This window comes from Plasmodium brasilianum, chromosome 14 (genome assembly GCF_023973825.1).
Source record: "Plasmodium brasilianum strain Bolivian I chromosome 14, whole genome shotgun sequence".
Classification (NCBI taxonomy): Eukaryota; Apicomplexa; class Aconoidasida; order Haemosporida; family Plasmodiidae; genus Plasmodium; species Plasmodium brasilianum.
In genome coordinates, this window is record NC_090127.1 from 2,540,090 (window position 1) to 2,562,767 (window position 22,678).

The 22,678-nt window shown below is 29.5% G+C and overlaps 4 protein-coding genes across 4 annotated transcripts; 1 reads left to right on the forward strand and 3 right to left on the reverse strand.

Moving 5' to 3' along the window:
• Positions 1–587: 587 nt before the first annotated feature.
• On the reverse strand, positions 588–10,143 carry MKS88_005747 (uncharacterized protein; the record flags this gene model as incomplete). Its single annotated transcript, XM_067219038.1, has 16 exons — positions 588–749; positions 916–997; positions 1,133–1,286; positions 1,441–2,131; positions 2,518–5,545; positions 5,768–6,014; positions 6,271–6,628; positions 6,831–7,022; positions 7,277–7,366; positions 7,527–7,669; positions 7,762–7,912; positions 8,120–8,227; positions 8,460–8,698; positions 8,842–9,118; positions 9,201–9,413; positions 9,502–10,143. 16 exons carry the CDS (start codon positions 10,141–10,143, stop codon positions 588–590), a joined length of 6,777 nt encoding a protein of 2,258 aa, XP_067070953.1.
• Positions 10,144–11,266: 1,123 nt separating this feature from the next.
• MKS88_005748 (pre-mRNA-splicing factor SYF1) lies at positions 11,267–14,886 on the reverse strand (the record flags this gene model as incomplete). The annotated part of the gene is made up of 5 exons (XM_067219039.1): positions 11,267–11,402; positions 11,540–11,628; positions 11,814–11,939; positions 12,048–12,122; positions 12,286–14,886. The coding sequence occupies 5 exons, from the start codon at positions 14,884–14,886 to the stop codon at positions 11,267–11,269; spliced, it is 3,027 nt and encodes a 1,008-aa protein (XP_067070954.1).
• A 1,942-nt stretch (positions 14,887–16,828) lies between these two features.
• On the forward strand, positions 16,829–18,148 carry MKS88_005749 (vesicle transport v-SNARE protein VTI1; the record flags this gene model as incomplete). The annotated part of the gene is made up of 1 exon (XM_067219040.1): positions 16,829–18,148. The coding sequence occupies one exon, from the start codon at positions 16,829–16,831 to the stop codon at positions 18,146–18,148; it is 1,320 nt and encodes a 439-aa protein (XP_067070955.1).
• Positions 18,149–21,102: 2,954 nt separating this feature from the next.
• MKS88_005750 (clustered-asparagine-rich protein) lies at positions 21,103–22,359 on the reverse strand (the record flags this gene model as incomplete). The annotated part of the gene is made up of 1 exon (XM_067219041.1): positions 21,103–22,359. The coding sequence occupies one exon, from the start codon at positions 22,357–22,359 to the stop codon at positions 21,103–21,105; it is 1,257 nt and encodes a 418-aa protein (XP_067070956.1).
• Positions 22,360–22,678: the final 319 nt, after the last annotated feature.

The window sequence follows — 22,678 nt, forward strand, 5'->3', positions numbered from 1 at the left end:
TTAACCAAATTTAGCAGTAGCTACAGTTTGGTATCGCCATCTTTTTTTTTTTTTTCTTTTTTTTTTTTTCCCCTGGTTGATGCAAAATTATAATAAAGACACAATCAGCATGTACTATATTTAATCTGTAAATGAAACTAGTGTGGAGGGGAAATGCGTCCATTTTGTTGAACTGCTGGATGAGCGTCGTTTGGTTACGGGGTAGCCGTAATTAAATAGTAAAAAAAATAAAAAAGAAATAGAAGTGGAAATAGAAGTAAATGTAGCAGCATGAATAGAAGTATAAATTGAAAAAAAAAATAATACATCTCGTAACATACGTTTTATAGCAAATAACCGAAGCCGTTGTCCAGACGAAACGAGCAGAAGTGTCAATATATAAATACGTATATAAATAATATATATATATATTAATATATATATATATATATATATATATTATATATATATATATATATATGTGTGTTTGTATGCATGTGCACATATTCGCATATGTGATGTTGTATATGCATAAGTTCACCTGTATGTAGCCCTATCAAGTAAACCGAGCTCCCTCAACGAGGTGGAGAGCACATGCACAAATACTTTTAATTGGGTAAGTAATATCCATTGAGCAGTTCGTGGTTCTCCTTAATATATTCAACCAAATGTACTTGGACATTTTCTTTAATATTTTTCGTTAAATTATTTTCCCTTTTAAATAGTTGTTCTTTTACGTAATTCCTAAATGAAGCTGTGTCCTTTACATCCTTACGTATATGTGCATATATATATAAATATAAATATATTTACATATTTATTTATATGCATATATGTATATATATGGAAAAAAAATATATATTTAACGTAAGCATGTACACAGTTGTGCATATGAAGATGTTTGGACGTATATACGACATTTATGTAAGGCATTACTTTTAGTAACAGTTTTATATCCTCCTTTATTTGTGGCAAGTTGATCATTTTTTTTTTGAGCTTTTCCTTAAACATTTGAAATCTGCAATATGGAGATGGGGATAAAAATGAGTGTAAAATTAGGGTAAAATAAATGTAGACACAAGTAGAGTTCAACTGAAGCCCCATATGTGTGTATGCCACTTTTCCTGTTCTTTTCTAATATGTTCGAAATTACTTGTAGTGAAAAATGGACTTATCTCTTTCTTCATTTAGTAAATTTAAAATATCGTATTGTGGCTCATTTTTTATGCCCTTAAGGATTACGTAAAAGTAATTTATGGACATGTTACAAAGTTTGTACAGATTATGGAAGTTAAGCTTTTCAGAGCCTGCCATTAATATTTCCAGGGAAGAAGTGTGCATGTGTACGAATGGGTGCTGCGTATTTGTGTAGTGCGTATATGTATGCACATACATATATATATACACGTGCACATGCACATAACTGCGTAAAGTGCATCTGCAGAATGATATTTTCCCTACCCAGGTAAGTGAATGAGTTTATCAAGTTAAACGAGTTAGTTGTAACTTTGCAATAATACCCTTCCGTATGAATATTTCGTGATGCCTGGAAATACTTAACATTAAAGAATTCACTTAAGTACTTTTCTTTTTTTACACTTATTTTTAATGTGTCTGTAAAAAATGCTTCATTGTATACTTCTCTTCCACTCTGATTGTTTTTATATTCTTCCTCATTCTGTGCTATGGATGAATCATGAAATTTGTACAAGTCACCAATTGAAGCTTGGAAATGATAAAAGTACAAATTGCATGGAAGACTATTAAAATATACTACAGGCATATCAAAAACCTTCAGCATTTTATAAAGATGAATGTTGTTATTTATATTTTCATTTTTCACTTCCTCCAATTCTTGCTTCGTCTCCGTCTTGATTTCCTTCTTCAATTCGTCCATTAAGTTTGGTTTAGTTACCCCCTTCATGTCTTCCCTTTCTTTTCCTCCTTTTTTTTCTTTTCCATTTTTCAAGTTAAAAATACTGTAAGATAAGGAGCATTGATCAACTGCTATTCTTAGAAAACGCTTGCTAACCAGCTTTCCTATTTCAATACTGCTATAATGTTCATGATTTAACATGTTATCTTTACTTATTCTGTATTTATTTGAAAAGGAGCACAGCTCCCCCGCGCTGAAAATAAACTTGTCATTTGTCTGAGAAGGGTGAGAAAGAAAAGGATGAAAAAGTGGGGGCATTTGTGAGTGCATATGTGTGTATACTGGGTGGTCAATGTATGTGCACACGTGGGTATATTAGATGGTCAATGTATGTGCACACGTGGGTATATTAGATGGTCAATGTATGTGCACACGTGGGTATATTAGATGGTCAATGTATGTGCACACGTGGGTATATTAGATGGTCAATGTATGTGCACACGTGAGTATATTAGATGGTCGATGTATGTGCACACGTGAGTATATTAGATGGTCAATGTATGTGCACACGTGGGTATATTAGATGGTCAATGCATACGTAAACGTATGTACGTTCTTGCGCACACGTGTTTTACTTTTTTCCCCTTTTTGCAGTGTATCACCTGGAAATTGTGGTTGACGCATATGTATTGATTGTACACGATTGAGGACTTGTTGAGAATGTAGTGCAAATGATTACTTATGTCAAATATGTAGGATGACAACAAGACTCTACATGGAATTAAAACGGTGTTTTTACAAAGATACTTGTACGTTTTAAAGATAGATTTGTCTACTTTCCTGTGTTTACAATAGCGAACTACAATATATTTTAAACGATTTTTTTTATTTTTTTTAATTGCTATAATTTGTCCATGAATTATTCGAATTTTTAAAAGATGAAATAAAAAAAATATTTTATTTAATGCATATTTTATATTTTCAAAAACTGCTTGTTTATGATAAAAATTTTTTTTCTGTATATTATTTGAAAATAGGTAGTTGTCTTTCAAGTGTCCCTCATTTTGGTAATACGTTCTGTCGTCGCTGATGTTTTTCTGGATGTTTTGGGGGCCATCTTGCTGGAAATTTTGACTATTTTTTTGGCAATGATGACTATTTTTTTGGAAATGATGACTATTTTTTTGGAAATGATGACTATTTTTTTGGAAATGATGATTATTTTCTTGGAAATGATGATTATTTTCTTGGAAATGATGATTATTTTCTTGGAAATGATGATTATTTTCTTGGAAATGATGATTATTTTCTTGGAAATGATGATTATTTTCTTGGAAATGATGATTATTTTCTTGGAAATGATGATTATTTTCTTGGAAATGATGATTATTTTCTTGGAAATGATGATTATTTTCTTGGAAATGATGATTATTTTCTTGGAAATGATGACTATTTTCTTGGAAATGATGATTATTTTCTTGGAAATGATGATTATTTTCTTGGAAATGATGATTATTTTCTTGGAAATGATGATTATTTTCTTGGAAATGATGATTATTTTCTTGGAAATGATGACTATTTTCTTGGAAATGATGACTATTTTCCTGGCAATGATGACTATTTTCCTGGAAAATTTCTTGACCATTTTGACTATTATGACTATTTTTCTGTGTATTTTTCCTTGCACCCCCCTTTACTCTCTTCCTGACTATTTTCTTGTCACATACATCACATGTATATGGAGAAATGATGATTAGCTTATATGTGTTTGTGTTATTCTTCAAAAAGAAATTAACCATATTAAACATATTCATATTATTGCTGTAAATAACAATATAACTAACGCAATTTTTTACAATATTCATATATTTACTTGCTTTGTCAAAATATTTTTCAAGAAAAGGATCGCTAATGCTAAAAACGCCATCAACATTTCTGTGTACGTTCATATTGGTTCCGTCCATTTTTTCCTTGCATCCGTCTTTAAGTTTTTCCTCCCCATTTCTGTCCTTCTCCTTCTCCTTCTCGTCCTCCTGTGCCAGTTCCAACCCCCTTTCCTTCTCTTTTTTCTTAGCTTTTTCCTCGTGTCCGTATGACATGCTTTCCTTTTCGCTACTCATATCATCATTCTTGTTATTAAAATGGGTACGGGTAGCATATGATTCCTTTATCTTGTTACAGTTTCTGTTCTCCTCATTTTGTACTTCACTTTGTATATTATTTTTTATGAAGCTGTTGATGGTGGTACCTTTTCTGCTGAACCCTTTGTCAATCTCATCCATTTTTCCTCTTTTTCTTTCAACCACATTGTTATCGTTGTTGTTGTCATTCTGCACAATGGCATCGCTACGTACCTCCTCCTTCTTCCCTTTGTCTTCATCATCATTATCACTCGTATCACTTGTCCGTAGACAGCTAGATGATAAAGAGGAGTAACTAGAGTACTCCTTTTCTGTGTTTCCCTCCTCTGTGTTTTCCTTTAACTCATCTCCTTTATTTCTTCTCTTTTTTTTTTTTATTCTTTTTTGTCTCACCTCCTCCTCATCTTCTTCGTTAGACTTTATCTTCTGGGCACAGTTACTATCTTTATTTTTCCTTTTATGTTTGCATGCATTGCTTTTTATTTTTTCCTTTTTATTTAACTCATTCATATTGTATTCCCTATCCGCGTAATTTGCCTGGACACCCTTAAATTTGCCCTTAAACTGGTCCGCTTCGTTCGAATCACAGCTGGAGCTCTCATGTGAGCAGTGAGGCGAGCAGTGAGGCGAGCAGTGAGGTGAGCAGTGAGGTGAGCAGTGAGGTGAGCTGTGAGGCTTTGCCTTTGACATCTCCCTTTTGGTATCATTATTACGGCCAGTCTTACTTCTAGTCCCATCGCTAACCCTTGGATGTTCGAACTCTTCGTACTTTTCGTAGTCCTTGGCCTTAACCAGGAAGTCCAACTTCTCATTTGCGTACATGACCCGTTGGTGGTGTTCAATAAAATTATAATTTTTTTTTTTACCCGCTTCGTAGCTATTTAAATTGAAGGAGTAAGTAGTGATGTCTTCTTTGTCAAAGCATATAAAGAGGTAATCATAGAATACAAAATTGTTGTTATTTAGTTCAAGTTTTTTGTTTTCTCTATCAATATTATAAACATCATCATATAATATCTTTATCCTTTGCTTTAACATAATATTTTTTAATTTCCTGTACATAAGTGAGCTTTCGAGCGAGTAGCTCTTTATGGAGTCGTATTCCTCCATACTGCTATCGTCATCATTACTTGCAATGTTATTGTAATTACCACTACCATTTCTACTGCCACTATAACTGCTAGTTCTACTGAAATGCTTATTTCTGTATGCTATGATGAGGGTTATATTATTAAATATATACTCATTGTTTACAAGGATTTTATAAAGTACACATAAACACATATCGTTAATACCCCAAAGGACTAAATTATGATCAATGTTAATACATTTCTTTGAACACATTTGTTTTGTCAACAATAAATATTTTTTATGACATCCTTTTTTCCTCTTGGATGCTTTCATTTCTTCTTTATATTCATCAAACACATTTCCCTTTTTAAAAATACTCACACTGTTATCTTTTTCGTTTAAGAATTTAAAGTGGTTATACACCTCTCTATAGATGTTGTCCTCTACTGACACATGGCAAGAACACGATTTCGTCAGCCTGAAAAGGAAGCGAGCGTTCGCGCTAATGAGAACACGTATATGTGCTTATAAATGTATATATACACCATACATATACATATATACCAAAATATTCGCTCAAACGTAAGCAAAAGTACACCCACATATGCATATATACCCAAATATGAACACAATTAGTAGCAAAAAGTACACCCATACAATGCAACAACAAAGCATGCAGCTTTTGGTTCTTTCATTTTACACTAATATGTTATGTATAATCTTTTTATCGTAATATTTGAAAATAATTATGGAGGAAAAAAAGTAAAGTAGAAAGTGCTTAGTTTCTTCATTGTCGCTTTGAAGAATAATATTTTTAAAATTGAAATATTTCGTTTTATAGTAAAAGTCAATATTGTTAAGTAGACATCCTGACGTTATGTTTATTATTTTGCTTCCACACCTACTCACAAATATATAATAATTATTTGATCGATAGAAGTCCAGCTCTGAGAAGGGAAAAAATAATATGACAGTTATGTCCTTCCAAGCGCTTGTATATGCACACATACATGCACCCATACATTTCCAAATACATTTCCAGATACATGTCCAAATACATGCACATATACACTTCCAAATACATTCCCAAATGCATGCACACATATATGCATATATATTTATACATACATACATGCACATGTATACGGCCCTATGCGTGCAACGCAGCCGCTTATCTTTGTCTCATCTGACCTGGAAACGAACCCGCGGGGTGCTTAACCGGGTTGTTGCTGTTCCCCCCCGTCTTGCAATATTCCTTAAGAGACAAAATAATTTCATTAATTTTGTTCTTCTCAGAATGATTAATACCATCTAGTAGTTTCCAAACCTCATCTTCATCACTTAGTTTCATGTAATCCGTTGACGGGGGTAAGAATAAAGTGTATTTATTTAATACATATAAAGACTCCAAAATATTAGCTTTTTTTTTTTTCTTAACTCTATTGAAATAGTTTAATATATAAGGAATATTTCCCCTTTCGTTATTAGTGGCAATAATATAGTCGACTTCGTCATAGTACTTTTCTATTTTTAGTAAAACGTCCTTACAGTTGTTCCAGTACTGGTATAAGTGGTTTGGATGAGGGAAAAAAAAAAAAAAAATATATATATGAGGTGTAATGTGCACAGAAAAAGTGCGAGTAGAACTGCACATGGGTAAAATTCAAGGTGTAATATACACGGGTAAAACACAATGAGAAGTGTACACTATATTGTTCATGTGATGCTAATAAGGGGAATGCATTTTGCATGTGCCCTATGACGTTATCTTTACATCCAGAAAACAAATGATACAATGTCTTCTCATCATTTAGATTTACCTTATCATTCAAAATAAACATGTTAAGAGAAAAGGCATTTTTGTCCTTATCGATTAGGTTAGATAACCAGTCGATATGTTTGTACTTACATATAAAATAATTTTTCTTTATATTTACTAATTCGTCCAAGTGTAGCTGTGAGCATGTAGAGGGGTGATACAGGTGGACAAAAAGAAAAAAAAAAAAAAATAGATATGAGATATGAGAAACAATAAAATAAATTGAAATGAAGTAAAATGAAATAAAAAAATTAATTAATGAATAAATTAATGAAAAAATTAATGAATAAATTAATGAAAAAATTAAAGAAAAAATTAAAGAAAAAATTAATGAAAAAATTAATGAAAAAATTAATGAAAAAATTAATAGAAGAAAAATCATGCCCTTACTTTAAAAGAAACGCAGTCGAACATGGTCGACTCCTCCACTGTAACTAACTCGTACAAGTCGAGGAACAAAAACAGAAGTATTATTTCGTTCTGAAATGTGTAAAGAGATGAGAGAGAAAAGTGTGTTCATGTAGGTGTATGTATATATATATATATATGTACAAATGTTACGCAGAACCTTGTCTTACTGACACGTTAACATGTTCATTTATTTCTCCTTTTTTTTTTTTTTTTTTTTTTCTATCCTTACCTTTTTAAACGTCTCCGGGTATATATTTTGAAGTAATAAAAAAATATCGTAGTACGAGAGGTTTATAACTTCCTTAAAATTTCTGTCGGGTTTCTTTTTCCCACCATCGTGGTTAAACTTGATTATATTTATTTTGCTGCCACCTATTAAATTATAAGGATCAATATATTCAACCATGTATATATATATGTATGCACATATACGTACGTGTGGACACTATGCAAATATGCAATACCATTTTCAAATCCCTCGTCGCTTTTCGCCCCCTCCTTTTTCTTTTTTATCTTTTCGTATATTTTTTTGTACGTCTTGTCCTTGTTAAAATTAAAATATAATATCTCAATTTTTTCGAAATTCTTGTGAAACTTTTTGCTCACTTTCTCGATCTGATTCAAAAAAATAAAATAAAATAAAAAAATAAAAGGTGTTACAACATGTGTTACTAGAGTATTAACAGGAGTCGTTCCTTTAAGAAATGAAGCATATGATCACATGCATATACCCATATATACATGTTTACACGCACGCACACATACATACATACATTTACATATTTATGCATTTGTAAACGAATTTGCATCCTTTGCACATACGTCGGAAAAGCTGATATGGGAATACAAATATAATAATTTTTTTAAGAGAGAGATGTTGACATTATTGCCATCGGAGTCTTGTTTGTTGTGTTCGTAATCATACTGAAGCTGTTTTTAAAAATTAAATGAACAGCATGTACATATGAAAACATATGTATTGCACAATAATGGAGTGACGAAACAATGATATGCACCCAATCTACATTCACTGAGTAAGCGGTACTACATTTTACGCATGTGCTTATGTAGTACGCGTATGTAATTAAGCATGGGTGCGTATTCTTATACATGTTTGTGCTTTATTTTATTTTATTATATTATTCTGTTTCCTTCTACATACGTGGTTGTAAATACTCCTTATCACAGTTCTTGTGTCTAAATTTTTCTTAACAAAATAATCGGCGTAGATTTCCACGTCATAAATTAAATGCTCATTTAAGAAGCCGTAGATAACTGCATCGTTGATTTCATATCTCTTATGTAAATCGTTCAGATTTTCTATTCTTATTTTCTTCAAAATGAATTGCTTAAATTCTATAAACAAGTATTTCTTTTTTTTTTTGTTTAACGTTTTTGTTCCTTCCTTGTATGATGTCTAAAAAAAAAAAAGAAAAAAAAAAAATAAATAATCCACACAAAAAATGTTAGAGCCATGCGTACCTACACGATTGACCTATGTAATTACGGTTGTTCGTTGTAGCAACTCTTTTGATATTTCTAACTGGTTTGTTTATTTGCTGTCTTTATGCTCTCGCTGCTAATACTGCTAATGCTGCTAATGCTGCTAATACTGCTAATGCTGCTAATGCTGCTAATGCTGCTAATGCTGCTAATGCTGCTAATGCTGCTAATGCTGCTAATGCTGCTAATGCTGCTAATGCTGCTAATGCTGCTAATGCTGCTAATGCTGCTAATGCTGCTAATGCTGCTAATGCTGCTAATGCTGCTAATGCTACTAATACTGCTAATGCTGCTAATACTGCCTATAAGCACTTGCTTCTAATACATCCTTTATGTACTCCCTTTTTGCAGTTTTTTTGAGACTATTTCCCGCTACATGGGGTGCATGAGCAACACTTACCAGAGCTGGAGCTATGTCAGTATAAAATTCATTTTTCAGGAGGTAGTTATAGTTCTTCAAATTGTAAAGCTTGACTAGTATATTCACATCTATATTTTTCTTTAACCATATAAACCCTATGATTTTTTTCTTACTATTTAGTACTGTTAATAATATATCATCTTTTTTTTTTTTTTTCAATAATATCATAGATAAGATAGTGATTTGTTTCCTCTACATCTTGTCGGGAATATCTCTTAAACAGTTCATGTAAATCATATATATCAGAACTACAAGTTAAACGCAGGAAAATTTTACTAACATATGAGTATTTATTTAGCAGGAAAAGATGTTTGTACTCACTTTTTAGTAGTAGATCGTTTTCTAGATCTACTACTATCCCATGAGTAGTATGTAATAACTCTTCTTTCAGTGTTAAATTGTTATCTTTTAAAAATACTAATATGAATACTAAATCCTCAAACGAACGAAACAAATATGAAAAGAGAGAATCATAATAACTCACATGATCAGTTAACAGCAAATTTACTATTAGCGTATTATTACTATTAACATTTGATATGATATTATGCTTCTTTATATGCAATGATAAGGAGTAATAGAAATCTTCTAAAATAAACTCCTTATTTTTTACAATATCTTTTTTATAGGATGAAGACAGCTCATAATCAAGAGAAGCAATACCCAAAATATTCTTCTCCTTTTCATTATCAATTTTCCTTTTTTCAAATATTGTTATACAAATAGATGAATACTGAACTGTGTTAATTATTTCGGAGTAAGCTGATTTAGACAGGCAGCTATTCCTTTGGATCTCATATGACTCCTCTTTATTCTGAGCAATATTATTTAAAGCATAAACTACATACTCATCAACAAATTTGCACTTATCTTTCAATCGCATCAAATGTTTGTGTTTGTAAAATTTAAACGTGTATTCCATTTTTTAATTTTTACTTTTGATCTTCATCTACGAATATTTAGCGCCCTCCTTAGGGGGACTGTACGACAACGTGCACCTCAAGGAGGTCCAAGAAGGTACAAGAAGTCCTCAAAACACGCATAAACGCATCAGAACACGGCGTAGGCACTAACCTAACTTACAAGTATGTAAAAAACATATTATAAAATATTCCATAACGCGCTATTCACCCCAAGTTATTCACTCCTACTAGTAGTACTATCTCTAATCGAATTACGGATCGCGAAATACAGTAAGGGGAAATATTTTAAAAACATGAATGATAAAAGAAGCCCATAAAAGTAGTATATTCAATCTTAATTATGCATGTTAAGACAGAAATATTTATGCTTTTTTCCCTTTTTTCTTTTTTCTTTTTTCTTTTTTTTTTTTTTTCTTCTAAATTAGCACTGATAAGGCTAAATGATAAACTGATGTTTTACTGTTCATTTGTTTGCTTGTTTGATTCTTTTTCTTTTTTTCCCATTTACGCACAGTAAGCGCGTTTTTTTGATTACTCTGCGTGTGCCGCTTATTCTATGTAATTAGCTATAATACCTTTTCGATGGTACGTTTTGGACATTTAACAAATAATTAGCGCACTGCATGTATTAGCAAATACATACTTAAGTAATAAATATGGAAGAGAAAAAAAAAAAAAAAAAAAAAAAAGAAAAAAAAAAAAAAAAAAAAAAAAGAAAAAAAGGAAAGAAAAATGAAAGAAAAAAAGAAAGGAGGAAAAACTAAAAAACACAAAACAAAACATAAGAATATTCATATAACAAATACTATACAAGGATAATAATTTAAAATTTTTTTAAAATGCAGAAACAAAGTGGTACATCATGTTTATAATGGAATTCCTTTTCCTACTTATAATTTTTATATTGTCACTTTGCATTTAATTATTATGAAAAAATTGCGCACAGTTACCCTCGTACATATAATTGACCTATACACGCATATGTACATATATATATGCACACATTTATATATTTATGATAACACACACAGTCGAGTGCGAACATTGACATAAGCATCTTCTGGACTATTGCTAATTTAAATAGTAACATCATTCTATAAAAAGTGCTAAATAATTAAAGGATTAGCCATTTTTAATTTTTTTTTGAAGCCTCTCTTCATTTTCAATCATTTCCTGCAGTATCCTCTTCGTGTTTTCTATTACGTTCAAGTTCGAGTTTTCGTCTTTTTCTATCTCCTTAACTCCCCTGTGCGAACTCCTGAAGTGAGAAACGAGGAACAAGCGAATGTGATGCGTGTAACTAGGCAGTGAACACAGAAAAAAATATGAACAGTTAAACAAGTAGCTTAATACAATTCAAAAGAATGAACTAGCACTTCTAGTTAATAATATTACGTAAATATGCTTAGGACGCTTCTTTTTATTCTTATCATGTCTCTGAAGGTGTGCTCGTTTCCATGCAATGCTTCAAATTCTCTCCAATCCTGAGGGGGGTGGGGAAAATACAAAATATGAAGAAAAATGCAGAAAAGGCTCGAAAAAAAAAAAAAAATAAAAAAAAAAAATAAACATGACAGAAAAAAGCTCGAAAAGAAAAAAAATATGTACACGAATGGATACACCAACAGTCTAATACAATCTTAACGCTCATTGTGTCAAGGTTTGCAACCTGGTAAAACTTCGAATAGGCCAATGGATTAGTAAACTGAGCCGTGTAAATGTAAAGCGCCCTGACACGCTCATATTCGTTTAACTTATATTCCATGTCAATATATAACAAACAAATTTCTCTCGCCTATAAATATTTGACAAAAAAACGAAATGACAATCAAAAAAAAAAAAAAAAGAAAAAATTTGTAAGTTCATTTTTATGCGTTTGAAGAACATATGTGCATGTGTTTACATCGTCATCCTTTAGCGTTTGAATAGCCTCCTCAAATGCTTCCCTGGCTTTGTGAACTCCATAGGATTTGGATATCTAAAGGGAGCACGGGAAAAAAAAAATATAAAGTAAAAAATAAAATATATGCATATGTATGCATTTATATTTGTATTTGTGTATGCATTTATATTTGTATTTGTGTATGCATTTATGTATGTACACCTTGGCACTCGAGAAAGAATGCTGGAACATTACTAACCTTCCAAATGAACATCTTATAAAATGTAGCTTTGTCCTTTTCCTCCAGAAAGGGAATAGCCTCTTTATAAATACTCAGTGAATTCTTCAAAAAGCCATAATTTTCTTCAAATAAAGCATACATGAAAAAAATATACTTAGCAAATTCTTTTGGAATATACGTTTTGTTGTCAATACCATAAATAGCTTGTTTAAACAGTTCACGCACATATGAAATATTTTTGTCTTTATATCTCTCAATGTATTTATTAATATAATTGGCATAAATGGGGTATAAATAAGGGTAGTGAAATATAGAAATAGCTTTCTCGTAAATTTTAAAACATTCATTAAAGTATTTATGTGTGTATAGAAAATTAGCAAAGGACAAAACCATTTTCACAGTAATACTTTTTGCATGATACAAAACATCAAACATGCTTATGGACGTTTCAACTGTGCCGTAATTTATTTCCATATCAAGAATTAAGCACATCAATTTGGTTGAGTTTAGAAGGTTAAACTCGGTATGTGCGAGCACATCGCCATCAGTACTGTCCCGTAGACCTCTACTGTAAATACTGATTGCATCGTTTTCCCCGCTTCTACTAGTATTGTGCACATTAAATGTAGTTCCATTTTCTGCTTTCCCTTTAAAGGATTTTCCTCTGCCAATATCAATAGCCAACCTGGCTACATTCAACGCTTCCTTGTAATTTGCTTGCAGTAATTCTAGTTCAACCCATGAGCAAAATATATTTGCCATTTCGTTGACATTTTTGAAATTTTTTTCTTTTATAGCTCTATGGAAAACCTTTACAGATTCGTCATATTTGTTCCTGTTATAATAGTAGTATGCATAACTAATATATACATCACTCAATCTCCCTATGTATTCATTATGCTCAAAATGTATTAAACACTTGTTGAAGAGATCTACTTTATCAGTATCATTTGCAACTGCATCAATTTTGCTTAACCATATGTACACATTATTTTTATTGTTTTTCAGTTTAATATCAGCTATAAATATTTTCCTTACATCCAAAAGGTAGTTTATTTTTTCCATATACAAATCGATTACAAAATCATCATTTGGTTTTATTCCCTCTGAAATTAGTTCATTGTCTATTGCTTCTTTCTCCTCTTCAACATATAAATCACTTGTGCTAGTATTCCTTTTTTCCTCTTGTTGATTTATTTTCAAATCTATCAACACCTTCAACGTTTCAATGTAGTTTTCAAAAAGAATTGAAAAGTCATTAACTGTGTAACATTCTGATATCCCCTCTTCATATGAATCCATAGCCTTATTCCATCTACCCTCGTACACATAATTATTTGCTAATAGAATGAAAATAGATGTAACATTTTCATAATTTTTAAAAATATTTATATTTTTTTTCAAAATTTCCATAACGTCATTATTTAAAACTTTAGCTGAACTAATTAAATTAAATATTTCTTTATATAAATCATATTTTGATTTATTTCCTAAATCTAACGTCTCCTCTTCACAATTAAGTATATAAAAAAAAGTACCTATTGCATGTTTATACATTTTATATTTTACATAATGATCAAATAAAAATATGACTTGTTCAGGATAAATTGTTATATATCTTTTAATATATTCATAATTAATTAACTTATTGTTTATTTTCTCATTATATTCTAATTGATAAAACCATAAATCTTCATGTTGATTTAAAAAAACATTCTGTAAAGAGCGATTGAATACTTCTCTTATCTTTTGAACTTTCCTTTGAATATATAAAAATTGAATGTACATAATATAGATGGACTTAAAATGGTACATATATAATAGACACTTTTCAAAAATCGCATTCACTTGTTCATATTCTCTTCTGTTATCGTAATAGACATCCTTTATCATCTCTATGCTATCTCTTATGTAGTTATACCACAGCTTGAAGCTGAACGGGAAGTACTTCAGAACAACTTGGTAAATTCTGCGCAAGTAGTACTCCTTCGTGCGCGCACTGCCATTGCTACTGTTATTTTCATCTTCATCGCTGCTCTGCTCTTTACCATACCCACGTGCTTTAACCTCACCCACATCATAATCCTGTTCTTCCTCCTCATAACCTAGCTTTTCCTGTTCGTGCTCCTCCTCATCATCCTCATTTCCAATATGTGAACACCCTAACTGGACAGTACTATCATAACACATGATGCCCTTTTTTAGACCCCCCTTTACGTTACTCTTTCTACCTCCATTTATTAACTCTGTCAAACAGTACTCCACGATATTGTTCTCTGTTTCCAACACGTTGAGCTTATCTTTTTTTAAATGTATATCGTACATATTTAAAACATACAAATTGTTTTCCTTCTTTATATTCTTTTCCTTAAATTTATTAATATATAAAAATAAGTATTTTGTAGACACTTTTTCTAAATTGCTCTTTATATCTATTTCAATACTTTTCAAATAATTCTCATTTTCTGTATTTTTGTAACTGTTTATAAACTTATTACTGTAATTCATCTCATCGACAAAATAATCTTTTTCTTCATAAAACGCTTCCTCCCTCGAGGTAACATTGTTCTCGTTAAAAAATAAATCATCATAGTCGTACAACTCTCCGTACAGTTCCATTATGCTGCTATTACTTGTGTACATTCACATATATATTTATATATATGTATAATACCATGCACGTATAACGCTACATAAGCGTAATACCATATATATACAATATTATATATGTATATTACTATATATTTGTAATATCATACATATGTATAATATTATATATTATTTTGCCCCATGTTGACATTCTTTTTATAGCCTTTTCAAAACGAGTACTTCATAGGGGCATGGCATCCACAGGATGATGCATAATATACGAGCAAGAGTTATAAAAAGTAAAAATTAAATTAAGTAAAAATTAAATTAAGTTAAAATAAAATAAATATTTGGTATAAATAAAATTAAATAAACATAAAATATATTAAAAATAAAAGATCCTATATTTTCTACTACTACGCCCGGTGTTACCTTTTACTCTTCTGAATATATAGAACTTTTATTCTTTTCTTGTTTTGCTCTCATTCGATTTTGTAACAAATTGTGAGATTGTAAAAATATTTGTATGTACGCCCTATGTACATCGGGTATAAATATGCATACGCCACTGCTTTTCTGTATGCTACATTTGGAAAAGAGTTAACTGTTCATTCTATCTTTTTAATTTTTCAAATTTCCTCCATATATAGATAAAGTAACAAGTAAAAAAAAAAAAAGAAAAAAGAAGACGAAGATGAAAAAGTAAAAAGTTAAGTGAAAGGTAAGGAACGCTTAAAATTTTTGGGTTACCGTTTGCTCCTCGACCGTTTTAATACCAATTATACCTACTTATCTCTATTTTTCGTCCTATTTTTTTTTTTTTTTTTTGAATAAAGCTCCCTTTAAAATTTATTTTTTTCGATAGAGCAACAAAATGGTGCGGGTGTAAATATGTAAAAGTATTCAAAGTATTCAAAAAGCTATACATATAGTAGTATTTGTATATATATATATATATTATATATATACGCATAAATACATATCCGTTTAGGTATTTAAATTTATATACACTTAAGTACAAATATGTTCATTCATATACGTACATAAATACAGTGGAACTATGCACTTTTTTTTTTATTTATTTATTTTTTTTTTTTAAAAAGAGGAAGAAAAAAATTTCCGTGTTAATCTTAAGCAAAAAATAATAATGCGCATTTTCCCCTTTTATGTTACTATTCAAAGAAAAAGCTGTATATTAAAAATGTAAATATGCACAAGTATAAATAAGCCTCAATTTAGCCTTTTTTTTTTTTTTTTTTTCTTTAAGTTAAAAGATTTCGCGTTTAAGGTAAATTGAAAAGACTATTTTAAGTACATGGCATGTGCATTTATACACGGATATATGTATATAATAATATACGTATGCATGTGTAAATATTTACATATACACCTACACATATATAACAGTAAGGGGTAAAAAATTACTCATATATGCTTACATATTTGTATATAACATATATACTTGGTAAAATTATAAAGCATTTGCCAGTCAGGGTAGCCATATACCGTAGTGAGCATTTAGGGACGTATGTTTTTGCCTCTTCCGTTTTGAAAAATATATGCATACTTACGTGCACATATATATGCATGTATGTATGGGTAAACATATACGCATGTATGTATGGGTAAACATATACGCATGTATGTATGGGTAAACATATACGCATGTATGTATGGGTAAACATATACGCATGTATGTATGGGTAAACATATACGCATGTATGTATGGGTAAACATATACGCATGTATGTATGGGTAAACATATACGCATGTATGTATGGGTAAACATATACGCATGTATGTATGGGTAAACATATACGCATGTATGTATGGGTAAACATGTACGCATGTATGTATGGGTAAACACATACGCATATATATATGGGTAAAACATATACGCATGTATACACATGGGTAAGTATGTGTACGAGTTTGATCTGGTCTATTTCCTTTGCGCAATAAACTAACAAACATGTCGGACGCCTTATACAATGATTACAAGAACAATTGCTATGAATATATGAAGACAGTATCGTATACTGAGAAGATAATAAAGGATAACAACTCAGATCAGAACAAGTTACTAAATATTTATGAAAAAGCAATAAATAGTGCCGAAAATATGTTTAAGCGAATGCAGCTTGAGGTAGAGACAAATACAATGATAACAAACAAATATGATGAACTGAATGATATACAAAAAGAAATTACGGAATATAAAGTAAAATTAAAAAAATTTAAAGAAGAATTCTTCGAAAGAGATAAAATAAATATAGAAATGACAAACAATTATGATGACCGTATACTGTTACTAAGTGATGTAGACATATTAGAAAAAGGGGATGTGTATATCAATCAATCCAAAATTTTAATGAGCAATACAGAATATATTAGTAATGATGTTATGAATAATTTAAATAAACAAAGAGAATATATAAAAAAAAATTTATCCAATATTTCTTTTATATCAGATAAATTAAATGATGCTAAAAAAATTATGAAAAATTTAAAAAATAAAGATCTTTTTAATAAATATAGATTATATATTATATTTATTTTTATAATTCTAACCTTTTCTTTAATTACTTGTATAAAATACAACAGGTACATAAAAAGCACCGAACGTTCTACTGTTCAACCAGAGGGAAAGCCTACAACACATTTTATCGGTAGCAGAAATGAACTGAAAATTTTTAACGATAAAAAGGGAGACAGCGAAGGCAATATAAGCAGTGTTAGCAATGCAAGCGGCATGCAAAATGTGAGCAATGGAAGAAACATGGAAAATGTAAACAATGTAAGCGGCTTGGAAAACGTTAGCAGTGTAAGCGGCTTGGAAAACGTTAGCAATGAGAGCAACGCAAAAAATGAGTTCCATCAAATGCATACGATGGATGAAACAAATAGTATCGTATACGATTTTGTTGAGAAAAAGGACACACAGAAACATATCAAAGGGGGAAATGCCATTGACACAATATCGTCAAGTGATAAAAATAGTATTGATCATGAGCTTTTATTTGAATCAAATAAAGGGGAAGAAAAGTACGTAAGTAATAATATACATATGAATGCAAATAATAGAGGGGGAAACAGTCACCCCCTTTCCCATATAAATAACAGTAATGGAGTGGAAGAAAATCAACCTAGTGATCATACCAATCATAGAGAAGTTGGAGGAGGGGAAGGTACGATTTTAAGTTCTACTGTGCAGGGCTATAAAAACGAAAAAGGTGAAGGATTGTACTTAGATAGTAAAGAAAAGCAAAAACAAGTGAGCAAACCGAAATGAAATATTAAATTGAACATTGCAAATAATGTGTAACACAAAGGAAGGAGAAAATGTGAAAGTAAAAATTTATGAACATGTCAGGTGAAATGTGTGAGGTAATATGAATATACTTGTTTATATTTTTCAACAAGCCATGGTAATAGCAAATCGTAAGAAACTTCATAATTGTAATAGTTACATTATTAATAAAGTTGCACAAGATTATCGGTGGAAAAAATATATGTGAAAAATAGCCCTAATGGTTGTTGTTTTTTCTGCGCACATATAATATGTATTTACACCCCAGCAGTTGTGTATTAATTATTGCTTTTCTACATTGTTTACCGTTTCTCCTTATTTTTTTACTGTGTCTCTTTATTTTTTACTGTGTCTCTTTATTTTTTATTGTTTCTCTGTATTTTTACTATTTTTCTTTGTTATTTATATTCTTTTCACCCCACATTTATATTATATATAATACTTACTGCATATAAAAATATAGTCTGCATAACTCTTTTCTTAATACTGTACATGAGTTGAATTCCCGTAAACTTTTTTTAAAAATAATTTTTTTTTTTTATGAAAAGTATAAATTGAATCTTACGTAGTATTTGTTATAAAAGAAGGGAAGCAGATTAACTAACATGTTAACATATAATTCCATTTAAAATAATTTTGTATCCATAACTATTATTTTTTTGTGGAAGGAAGTCTATGAAGAGTATATTTCTTTTTTATAAGAGAGTTTGTTTCATTTTTCCTTTTAACTGTGTGCACTTTTTTAATTAACCTTGGCATTATAATTATTTTGTGCCCCATTTTGTCTCTTCATTTTTATACCATATATTTTTTGCTCTTTTTCACTTGTCATTCAGGAGTTAAAATATGGCATACTTCCGTTGTCCATGCATATATATATACTATATATATACATTCATGCATATACACACACACATATTATATATATATATATATATATATATACATAATATTTACGATAGTGATAAACCTACACCGTTTTACAATTCGCACGTTGTTCAATTATAATAATGCTCTTATATAATCAGCACTGTTTCAGGTTTGCTTTACTTTCCCGTGATAGTAATGGCAAGGCATATAATACGTATATAAAGGACCAGATGTGTTGTTATGTGTACATATAAATATAAATATATACATACATTTTGAAGTACTCACTTGGAGGCATTGTAATGTCTAATTTCTTTTTTTTTAAATATTTACACAAAAAAAATTCTTTTGTTGTGTGTGTATTTAAATAATAATTTTTATCCCCCATTTTAGAATTATTTAAAGGTAGAATATTTTTTTTTTAGCTGACCATGTACAGTCATTATCTTTACTTTGTAAGGATAAAAAAAAAAAAAAAATATTAAATAAAATACGGCAAAATATACCAAAATACTAACATATTTGTCCCAAATCATTTAATTTATCTATATTAATAAAAGTGATAATTTATAAAAGGTTTCCTTTAATATATTAAAAAGGGAAAAAATAAACGTTATGCAGTTAACGTATGTAACGTAAGTACATGAAAATCGAATAAAAAGGGAAAAGCAAAATGTATTAGTGGACCTACATACATACATGTTCACATAATTATCTATACCATTCTCATAACTCTTTAACGTGAGGGATAAAAAGGAAAAGGGATATATCCCCACATGCAATCAAATGTATATACATATATATATATATATATATATGTATATGTATGTGTTATATATACACATTTGCTCATGAGCATTAAATGAAAAAAATATGACCTTACTTCAACGTTTCGTGGCATTAGATATATTACACAAATACAATTGTGTCGTAATTAATTTTTTACAGCCATTAACACAATTCTAATCTGTAAAATGGTTGGCAAAAATATACACGCATTTATATAATACACATAATATACCTATTGTAAAAAACGTATAATGCGCAATATTTTTAAAAATTTATTATTCTTAATATTCGTACACAACTGTATCTTCGCGCACGTACGTACATGCATGTATGTATGTACTGATGAATATACATATGTATATATACACTTATACATATAAACATTGTGTTATTTTATTTTATTTTTTTTATTAATTCAAATGATAAAGAAAGTTGAAATGCAAGATTTGTTCTTTTTAAAAATTATAATTATATACATATAAAACAGATCAACTTTTTATTTTCCCTTTACAACTATTATTCTGGCTTCCTATGCATACATGAATAACACAAATTATTGCGAAATGATTACACATGTTTACGCAAATATGCACACGAATATATAAGTATACACATATAAGTGGGAAGCAAAAACAATAGCGAATGGTAATAATAAAGCTTATCTTATGGAAAATACATATACGTATGTATATATATATATATATATGAAAACACATAATGGGTACATACTTTATAATAGGGAAAAGAATGCAAAATAAGCACTTTATATGTAATAAAAAAAAAATATGAACGCGAATAATTTTTTTACTTTAAAAAAAAAAAAAAAAAAAATTACACATTTTTACATTATTTCTAAATAAAATACATAAATAATAATTTTATTAAGTCTATATTAATAAAAATATTTTCTTGTTTTATTTTTTACTTTATGTAAACTTAAAATAATATATGCACACATAATTATGTTTACATGTGCGTAAATGCATTGTTTCTAATATGAATCTGGTGTGGCTATCCTTTATTTTTTTTATTATTTTTTTTATTTTTATTTATATGTATATATAAAACAATGTGCATACATATGTGTATGAATAATCACACGTATAAATACGTAAACATATGAATAAATAAACACAAAAATGAATAAGCATATATATATATACACATGCGTTTTTACGTGTGTGTTTGTGTGTGTGCGTAAACATTTGTGCAGATTGCTTCTACATTTCTCTGCACTTGGAGCCAATCAATCCTAAGATAACACAATTTCTTCCCCTTCATGCCTGGGCTTTTTCCGTGGCTTCACCTTTTTTGAGCTGAACTTTCAAATATTTGTTATTAACAAAATAGCCATTCATAAATTGAATTGCATGGTGTGCACTCATGATATTATCATAACTGACAAAACCAAAACCAGAATTTCTTCCAGTATTATCTCTTTGAATTTTAGATGAGATAATATTTCCAAAGCAACAAAAATGTTGAAATAAATCTAAATCACTCCATTCACTTGGTATATGAAAAATGAATAAGTTACTTCCATTTGGTCCATTCTGTTTTGTTTTCTCATTATTATTATATTGGAAAAGTTTATTTGGATGTATAGGTTTATTCCACTGGCTGTGTTTGGTTAAATTGTTGTAATAAAATGTGTTGTTATTTTTATCCTTATATATTTCCCATAAACTTAACCCTTCCGTATTTTCATTATTTTCATCTAAAGAATTATCATTCGATTGATACATATTGATATTGTTATTAATTGGTATTTGCGTATTATTCTTCCTGAACATGGCACCACTATTATTACTATTGTTAATGTTATTGTTATTTCCACTAGTACTATTAGGTGATATTTCTCCATCTGATCTCAACATTTCATTTAAAATTTTACTATTTGTAAAATTATTGTTGTTATGCATAAAGTTTGTGTTTTGGTTCAACATCAGATTGTTCATTTGATTGGTATTATTCATATTATTCATATTCATCATGTTATTTGTATTTTTGTTTTTTACATTTTTGTTCATAAAATTATTTTGCAAATTGTTATTGTTGCTATAAAAATTAAAATTGTTCATATTGTTATTATTATTATTACCAAAATTTTCATTGTTATTAAAACCATTTGGAAAATTATTTAAATTGTTGTTGTTATTATTATTATTTATAAAACTTGTGTTCATGTTATTTTTGTTAAAAAAATTATTATTAACATTTGGTACAGCAAATTTTGCTTCAATACTTTTTTCCTCACCACTCGTATCAATTAAACTTTTGATATTTTTCAAAACATTTAACGCTTCTTCATGAGTGTTAAAAGTGATCAGAGCTGTGTTATATACTTTTTTGTTTGCAAAATTGTTGTTCATTTGTTTTTTATTTTTATTAAAATAACATATATCTTTAATCTGACCAACATTTCCTAATACTGATCTTAAATGTGCATCCGTAACATGAGGGGGAATATTCTGAATATGAATTCTTGTGTTAAGAATTCCGTCAATGGTTGAGTTTAAAATTTCGCTACTCATTGTTATGTTAATCTTTTCGTCAAATTAAAATATTGAACAAATTTTAAATTATTTCCTAATGTGTTAAGTAACGTATGTTGATGGTATATAACACACTACAGTTATTATAAATTAATGGGTATTATTATTATATAACTTTTTTTTTTTTTTTATCTATATTATAACGCAAACTGTTACGTATTGTTATGTGCTGTTACGTATTGTTATGTGCTGTTACGTATTGTCATGTACTGTTACGCACTGTTGAGTATTTTCTATATTTAATTATATTAACAATACAGCAAAGTAGCAGGGGGGAGGAATATACGAAATTTATACA